At 40.9% G+C, this 8,797-nt stretch overlaps 1 protein-coding gene across 5 annotated transcripts; it reads right to left on the minus strand.

The window, feature by feature from the left end:
- Nucleotides 1–1,942: 1,942 nt before the first annotated feature.
- rfesd (Rieske (Fe-S) domain containing) lies at nt 1,943–8,780 on the minus strand. 5 transcript variants are annotated; one of them, XM_021568654.3, is made up of 4 exons: nt 8,175–8,780; nt 6,310–6,500; nt 4,398–4,432; nt 1,943–2,764 (listed from the first exon to the last, which is right to left on the minus strand). In XM_021568654.3, the coding sequence occupies exons 2-4, from the start codon at nt 6,473–6,475 to the stop codon at nt 2,462–2,464; spliced, it is 504 nt and encodes a 167-aa protein (XP_021424329.2). In that variant the 5' UTR covers nt 6,476–6,500; nt 8,175–8,780; the 3' UTR covers nt 1,943–2,461. The 5 variants fall into 5 exon arrangements, with proteins under 5 accessions (XP_021424329.2, XP_090061332.1, XP_021424330.2 ...); XM_090205206.1 differs by lacking the exon at nt 8,175–8,780 and adding an exon at nt 7,538–7,647; XM_021568655.3 differs by lacking the exon at nt 8,175–8,780 and adding an exon at nt 7,538–7,643 and having other exon boundaries at nt 6,310–6,497.
- Nucleotides 8,781–8,797: the final 17 nt, after the last annotated feature.

Here is an 8,797-nt window from a genome sequence, read left to right on the forward strand (position 1 = left end):
ATTGAAAAAAAATATAGGTGCACATATGTTGATTTAACATGGATCAAGTAAAACAAATGTCCATGTTTTATTGACTCAAATCCATGTTAAGTGTATTTATCTCAAGACTGAATCGGCCCCAATGTGCTCAATGTAACAATGGTGGTCAGCACAGCTGTTAAGACTGAAGACTGGCTGAATGGACTAAGGCAGTGTTTTGACAAGCAGGTGACCCAGGTTCAAATCCATATTATCACACATACACCAGCTTTATACATGTGTCCTCTACTATAACTTACTTACTTTAAGTATTTTGATTGTAACATAATTTATAATCTCACAATGAGCCTGGAAACTGTAATAATCTATACCTAGTGCCATTGTCTACCCTAGGAAAAGTATTACATTCCTGTATCCTCTTTAAAATATGAACGTATTTCAGCAAACCATGGAGAAATATATCAGCTCAATACATTTATCTTACACTCAATACATTTCTAAAATGAGTCACTGGAAAGGATTGTGTGAGAGTCTGCAAAAATATTTTTGTGCTGAGCCCCCACATTTTTTTCACAATATTTTTAACAACACCAATATTCAGATTGAATATCCACTTTTGAGTGTTTAAGAGTACTTCCATTCTATTTTAAAACAAAATACTTACATTAGGTTTACATTCAAAGCCCATCCAAACACCAGATCTTAGTTTAGGTGCACTACTTTTCATGGTTTCAGTACACAATGATGGTGTTTTGAGTCTTTCTATTTGAACAGTGTACGTTTTCCATGTTTTTGGTTAACATTTCATCCCATCAGAACGTTTTTCTTGTAATTAATATATTTTTCTTAAATTAATGAATTTATGTCTGGGGATAATGTTAATTTGGTGCTTATTGCAGACCATTGATGCAGCGGCTGGGTTGTTTAAAAAAAAAAAATATTATTTTACCTTTATAACCAGGCAAGTCAGTTAAGAACAAATTCTTATTTTCAATGACGGCGTAGGAACAGTGGGTTAACCGCCTGTTCAGGGGCAGAATGACAGATTTGTACCTTGACAGCTCGGGGGTTTGAACTTGCAACCTTCCGGTTACAAGTCCAATGCTCTAACCACTAGGCTACCCTGCTGAAAACGTTCTCAGAGAGAGGTAACTGACACAGGTCTTGGCTATCCTTTCGAGATACACATGTAGCCTATTACAATAGCAATACATGCATGCATGCAGATACACTAAATTTACTAAATTCATCGGGGCATGGAATCTACAAAGTGTCGAGTGTTCCACAGGGATGATGGCCCATGTTGACCCCAATGCTTCCCACAGTTATGACAAGTTGGCTGGATATCCTTTGGGTGGTGGACCATTCTTGATACACATGGGAAACCGTTGATGGTGAAAAACCCAGCAGTGTTGCAGTTCTTGATGCAAGCCGGTGCGCCTGACACCTACTACCATATCCCATTCAAAGGCACTTAAATATTTTGTCTTGCCCATTCACCCTCTGAATGGCATACATACACAATTCATGTCTCAATTGTCTCAAAGCTTGAAAATCCTTCTTAGATCAGTGTAGATGAAGGGGAGGAGACAGGTTAAAGTGAATTTCACAAGTGACATCAATAAAGGATCATAGCTTTCACCTGGATTCACCTGGTCAGTATGTATTGGAAAGAGCAGGTGTTCTTAATGTTTTGTGTACTCAGTGTATTTTTCTGCATTATTGTAATCAATGAGTTTATGGGTTATTTTCTCTTTCCACACATTTAATTGAGTTCAATGTTAACAATATCAATAGGTATTCCTATGAACAAGAGAAAGGGGAGTTCAAGGCTACTGTGAAGCACTGAATACACATCTTACTTAGGCCTACTTCTTAATCCTGCTCATCCCCACTGGGACATAATACCATTATATAATAGGCTGCTACACATCCAAACCAAAAGAAAACAAGCCATCAGCACTCATTTTATTAGCTTTATTACTGAGTGTTGTGCTCTGTAGACTTAACTCATCCCACGTGAGAAGGAGCTACAATTCACAAGTCGGCTGAGCAGTGAGTGAGATAATCTGTATAAGATAACGTAACGTGATAGCCTAAAACACATAAAAACAGATTCTTGTGGAATGTATGAAATTTACACCAAAAAAAACCCAGATAACGTTACCCCTACCCCATACATTAAGGAAACATGTGATTGGTCGTTTTTAAACTCAGTTCACTCACATCCTGCCTTAGCATATTTATGTCAGAGATCTGATTGGCTGCTCAAGTCTCTGGACACAAATCAAATGTCAAGGTTGCCATAATTACTACATCCCCATTTGAAGACAAGTAAACTTTAGGAAAACCCCAAATGTATGTTAATAGTTGGACCTGGCTTCCTCTTCTCGCCTCCTTCGCTCCTTTACCTTCCCTTCAGATCAGTGCAGATGAGGAGGCAAGGAGAGGAAGCCATTTTAGACTATTGACATACAGTCCATCAGGAGGTTGTGTTAGATTTCTTAGAATAATCTTCGGCCTCCATTCTCTCCCTCTCTACTTTACCCTTCTCTCCCTGGAAGTAGTCAGACTCGATAAAACGGGACATGTGGGACAGTGTGACATAAACGTCCCCGTCAGTCTCGGTCACCGTGTGGACTCTTTGCTTGATGCCCTTGGAGTACCACCTTGTTGTGGGCACTGGGGCATAAGGGTTGGTGGCCCTGTAGATGCCCTCCCCCTCAGCGAGAGAGATCTTGTACTTGTGCTTTGGACACACTATGCACAGCTTGCCGTCAAATTCCTGCAAGAAGAATGAAATCAAGATAAGGTATTTATCAAATAGATTATATTTGGATTGGGCGTGCACATACAGAGGAAAAGGTATGTCGCTAGTACCTCGTTTCCAACCAGGGTACATGAATAGTTCAGCAAACTGTAAATGTGAAACCAATTACTTCTTTGCTGACACAGTTACCAACCTGGAACACACACAGGGCCGTAACTACCCATGAGGACACTAAGGTCTTTTTTTCTCATTTGAAAAAAAGTACAAGAATAAAAATAAATATTTTGTACACAATAAAGAAAATAAATTACGGTTATGTTGGTCCCAGTGGTGATCAAAGCTCAGAATGTTTATATTTTTGATCTGAGTTCTAATCGCGCCTGCCTCTTTGCGAACAAGTAGACAAGAATCATGAACAGTGGATTGTTCATTACATTAGCCTGCATCCCCCAGATTTACGTTTTTAGCAGTAACCTACATTCACCAATCTCTCAAACGGTTAACTCCGTATAGCTGCGTATGAATAGTCAGGTGTCAAGCAGCGGGCAGAGATTTATATTGTAGTGGAAGGCGCTACATGGTCAATCCGAAGTCTGCATTGGCCGTGCAGCATTTATGGTGATCTGGCCTATGCAGAGGTCAGGGGATCATACTTCTTGCGTTTCTCGGAGCAGCTCAGAGCTGTTGTGAGGGAAGTTGTCAAGGAAGTGAGTTTGTGTTATACAGGACCTCCCGCCCTCACCTAACGTCAACCAATCATGTCAATGCAGAGCTATACGAAGCCCTCCGTATTGTTAAAACATTTGAGAGGCGCTCGGTGATGCGGCACAGAGCTCAATTTGGCCTATGTGTGCCTCTGGAGGCTCAGCATTGCGTCACACCATCCATAATGCCTCGACGCACCGACAGCGTAATTGCATTTTGGTACACCAGAAATACATTCATTTCCAATGGAACGCTGCGTTTGCTTTGTAGCATTGCCTTGCAGAGTCAGTTGCAGTGTGTTCTGTGTGGTGCATACATTTGACTTATCAAACATATGCGTCAAACTGTATGCGTAGACGTTTTGACAGAAATGGTAGCAGAAGGTGAGTGTTGAACTTTTGTTGCACACATATCCAGATGATGCTGCATACCATTTTGCGCAAAACACTGTAGGTGTGATCAAGGCGTAAATTCGATAAATCCAACCAATGCACCACACAGAACCCACTGCAACTGCCTCTGCAATGCAATGCAATGCACAAGGCAAACGCAGCGTCCCATTGGAAATGAATGTACTTCTGGTGTGCCAAAATGCAATTACGCTGTCGGTGTGCTCGAGGTGTGATCGAGGCTGGGGTAATTTTTGCTTGTTTTTTTCTGTTCTCCCAATAGCATTTTAAAGTGTTTTAATTGTATATAAATGCAGTAAATGGGGGGGTGGGGGACCTCACTAAACTCAAACCCTGGTTACAGCCCTGCGCACACACACATGAACACACACTCAGGCCAGGAGAGGCACAGGGCCAGCTGCAGGGCAGCGACCCTGGAGCAGTTTGGGAGTTAAGTGCCTTGATCAAAGGCACCACGGCTGTATGTGGCACCTGAGATATTTATTAATCTGGATCATTCATTTGGATCAAGCTTACAATACTAAGTCACTCACCTCTATGTCTCCATTTTGCAATGGTCCCCCAGCATCTGTCCAAAGAGGAAAGGATCAGAGTATTGCAGAATAAGAAAACAGTTTATGGCACTGTAACAATTTGCTGACTGGACACACCATTCAGATGTTATGTGGGAAAATATCCCATAGAAAACAAAGTAAATCTACCACACAGCCTCGGGTCTTCTTGGGTATGACGCTACAAGCTTGGCATACCTGTATTTGGAGAGTTTCTCCCATTCTTCTCTGCAGATCCTCTCATGCTCTGTCAGGTTGGATGGGGAGCGTTGCTGCACAGCTATTTTCAGGTCTCTCCAGAGATGTTCAATCGGGTTCAAGTCTGGGCTCTGGCTGGACCACTCAAGGACATTCAGAGACTTGTCCCGAAGCCACTCCTGCATTGTCTTGGCTGTGTGCTTAGGTTCATTGTCCTGTTGGAAGGTGAACCTTCACCCCAGTCTGAGGTCCTGAGCAGGTGTTCATCAAAGCTCTCTCTGTATTTTGATCTGTTCATCTTTGCCTCGATCCTGGCTAGTCTCCCAGTCCCTGCCGCTGAAAAACATCCCCACAGCATGATGCTGCCACCTCCATGCTTCACCGTTTCCTCCAGACGTGACGCTTGGCATTCAGGCCAAAGACTTCAATCTTGGTTTCATCAGACCAGAGAATCTTGTTTCTCAAGTTATGAGAGTCTTTAGGTGCCTTTGGCAAACTCCAAGCAGGCTGTCATGTGCCTTTTACTGAGGAGTGGCTTCCCTCTGGCCACTCTACCATAAAGGCCTGATTAATGGAGTGCTGCAGAGATGGATGTCCTTCTGGAAGGTTATCCCATCTCCACAGAGGAACTCTGGAGCCCTGTCAGAGTGACCATCGGGTTCTTGGTCACCTCCCTGACCAAGGCCTTTCTCTCCCGATTGCCCAGTTTGGCCGGGCGGCCAGCTCTAGGAAGAGTCTTGGTGGTTCCAAACTTCTTCCATTTAAGAATGATGGAGGCCACTGTGTTTTTCGGGACCTTCAATGCTGCATACATTTTTTGGTACCCTTCCCCAGATCTGTGCCTCGACACAATCCTGTCTAGGAGGTCTACGGATGATTCCTTCGACCTCATGGCTTGGTTTTTGCTGTGACATGCACTGTCAACTGTGGGACCTTTTATAGACAGTTGTGTACCAATAGAAACAGGAGGCATCTGAGCTCAATTTTCGAGTCTCATAGCAAAGGGTCGGAATACTTATGTAAATAAGGTATTTCTGTTAATACATTGCAAAAATGTCTAAAAAACTGTTTTCGCTTTGTCATTATCGGGTATTGTGTGTAGATTGCCGAGATTTAAAAAAATATATATTTTAGAATAAGGCTATAACGTAACAAAATTACGAAAAAGTCAAGGGGTCTGAATACTTTCTGAAGGCACTGTACATTAACAACCGTTACTGAAAATGTTGCAGAATGCATCTTCAAATTAGCTTGAGTCAAAGATCTGTTTGTGCAGACTTGCCCAACTCCTATCATTGGCACAACAAACAAAAGTGCTGTTTACACCTCTATGGAAAGGGTTCTACATGGAAAGGGTTCTATGTTCTATCTGGAACTTAAAGGGTTCTACCTGGAAGCAAAATGGGTTCTTAAAACCCCTTTTGGATCTAGATATAACTTTTTTTAAAAGAGTGTACCTCCGTAGGTAGGCAGGAAGATCTGATCACAATTAGATCACAATATTAATTAACCGTCTACACCTATCAAAAAAATGTGGTCACAATCATAATGTTGACCATATCAGTACAAAAGACGCATGTTAGCGCCACATATACAGGGTGCCAGGAGTTGGTAATGGCAATTGTCAAGACAGCACAAACAGATCTGGAACTTAGGCTATCTTTAAAGCACAGGAAGGACCATTTATTCTACTCACGGTAACAGTGGAAGTCCAGAGCATAGAAAATCTCCTGGTGATAGAGCACCAGTATGTCCCTGCCCTCCAGGGTCCTGAACGACCGCTTGGCTTTTATCAGGTCTTCCTTCGTGCCCACAAAGTGCAGACCGGCTGCAGGCTCTTCCCCCTCTCCCCTGTCCTCCATGGGTATGATGATACTCCAAACACTGCTTGTAGTACAAAATATAGTGCCAGTTCAATATTTAATGTTGTATACATCAACAGTGACAAAATGTTTTGAATTAAACGGCAGATGCAATTCATAATGTATTTGATTTCTCACATCTTCAAAACATTTGTCTGTGAGCATGTCCATATAATTAAAAATTTACAGTATAAATCTGTCAAGGCTACTTGATGGAATCTGACCCTTAAGTATTTTATGCATTACAGATAATGAGCATATTTGATGTATTACAGATAATGAGCATATCAGTTCAAGTTGAGTCATTTCTGAGAGCACATAAATAGTATGAGTAGCAGGAGCCTGTGCCACATGTCCAACACCCTCTGGCTAAACCATGTAATTTAGTAAACTGCATATTTCATGTCGCCCTGATGCATTCTATTTAATAGGCCTATTTAGATACACAACCATAATCAATTGACGCTAACAAGATACATGTATTTTATCCTTAATGAAGATTGTTTGAATAAAAACAAACTCTCTCCCCCTCTCTCCATCAGAAAGTGAAAACAAGTTTCCATTCCCAGTTTCAAATCAATGTTAAATTGTGTTTTTTAATTTTTACCTTGGTAGCAGCTTGTTTCCTCTCTTGCAGAAGTTGTAATGAGCTCATTTTATATGTAACCCAGAGGCCTAGTCTAATAAGGCGGTATACCATGTCGTTATCTTGCCCCTCCCGTCCATTTCAGTTGTCCCTATCTACCCATCTCACTTTCTGGAGGGGGGGATGTTGTTCTTATCTCTGTCTAACACAAGGTGGATATTCCACACAGACAGACTATAATTTTCTCTGTAAGATAAAGGATTACGTATTTTAAAATTAATCAATCAGTATGATTTAGTAAATGGATATCTCATACATGAATTGCAAAGTGATAGTCTGCTAAAGATTTCAAAATACAACAATCATCTTAACTATCAACATGTTAATTATCTTAAGATGTGTGCTGTCATTTTTCTTGTTGTTAATTAATTCGTATATATTTTTTGTTTTAATGCGATGACCTTCGGAGAGCGGACCTTTAATCAATGTTCACTATGAACACTCCAGACCCCTTTTTCAGATGACATAGCCAGTAGCCCTTCAGCCAATCGGAACGCGAGAATGAGGAGATCTACGTCCAGTGTCTGAAATCAAGAAATGTATTTCTAAAAAAAAAAGTGGCTAATTTCAAAGTAAGTGTTGTGAATGTATACAACTTCGTATAAAACTACATTTGAGATTATTGTGGGAACAAACTAGCCAATTGCTCAACATACCCCATACAAATACTGATTACATTTGTCCGTTTTATGCATACTATGCATAGTGTTTCTGCAGTTTGTCATGCATATGAATTTATTGTTAACAGAGCAGACACCATCATGTTCCGTGTATACAAACGTAAAACAAGCAGAAGTCTGGCCCCTCTTGAGGTTCTTAAAAGAGCAACCAAGGAAGTGAAAGAAGAGAAAAAGTACATACGATCAGCAGCAAGGGATTTAAAAAATTGACCGAATGACACTGAAGAGGTACATTGGCATTGAAAAAAATAAAATTACCATGTACCTGTGCGAAAGAGAGGCTATGATAGAGGCAGAGGCACACAATATCTTGTCTAATAACATGGATTCTGGGCATGCTAAACATATCAAGAATTTAGCGGACAAATAAGGCCCTGTCCCGATGCTCAATTTACCCAATTTTTGGACAAACTATGTTTACATGACTTCTGATTATTTCCAGGGATACACATCTTGAAATATATGTAGATATTTTTGTTTGAAAGAATACTATATTTCCCTTGACGTAGTGATGCTGACTGTAAAAATGGCTCAACATGCCCCACTCTCCCTTCTGTGAGCTATTCACCCAAGGAATAGACAGCAAACGAATGGGCAGAAAATGCTAATGTACTTTCCAATCATTGACTACCACTGTTTTTGTGTTAAAGGGTAATTCCGCCACTTTTCAAACTCATAGAGTATCTCCAGGACAATACCAGTGTCTACATATGTGAAAACGGCGCATTTCTGTTTTGGAGAGAGAAAAAAAATCCCGATGACATCAACAAAAGTTATTTTCAAACAATATGAGATTCGCGGTAACGGGAGGAGCAAGAAAATACCCGCCGTTTTGGTCTTTATAATTTAACACGCTCATATATTTTTTACACGTTGATTACACAATCACTCGTATTTCATGTCACAACCATTCACCGATACATATGCTATGACGCTGGTAAAGTTGTCTCGCGCACCTGCCGCTGTCACACTTCCCCAAACTACTGTGCTTGTCAT

The sequence above is a fragment of the Oncorhynchus mykiss genome, chromosome 17 (assembly GCF_057628025.1).
Source record: "Oncorhynchus mykiss isolate SJ-2025 chromosome 17, ASM5762802v1, whole genome shotgun sequence".
NCBI classification, from domain to species: domain Eukaryota; kingdom Metazoa; phylum Chordata; class Actinopteri; order Salmoniformes; family Salmonidae; genus Oncorhynchus; species Oncorhynchus mykiss.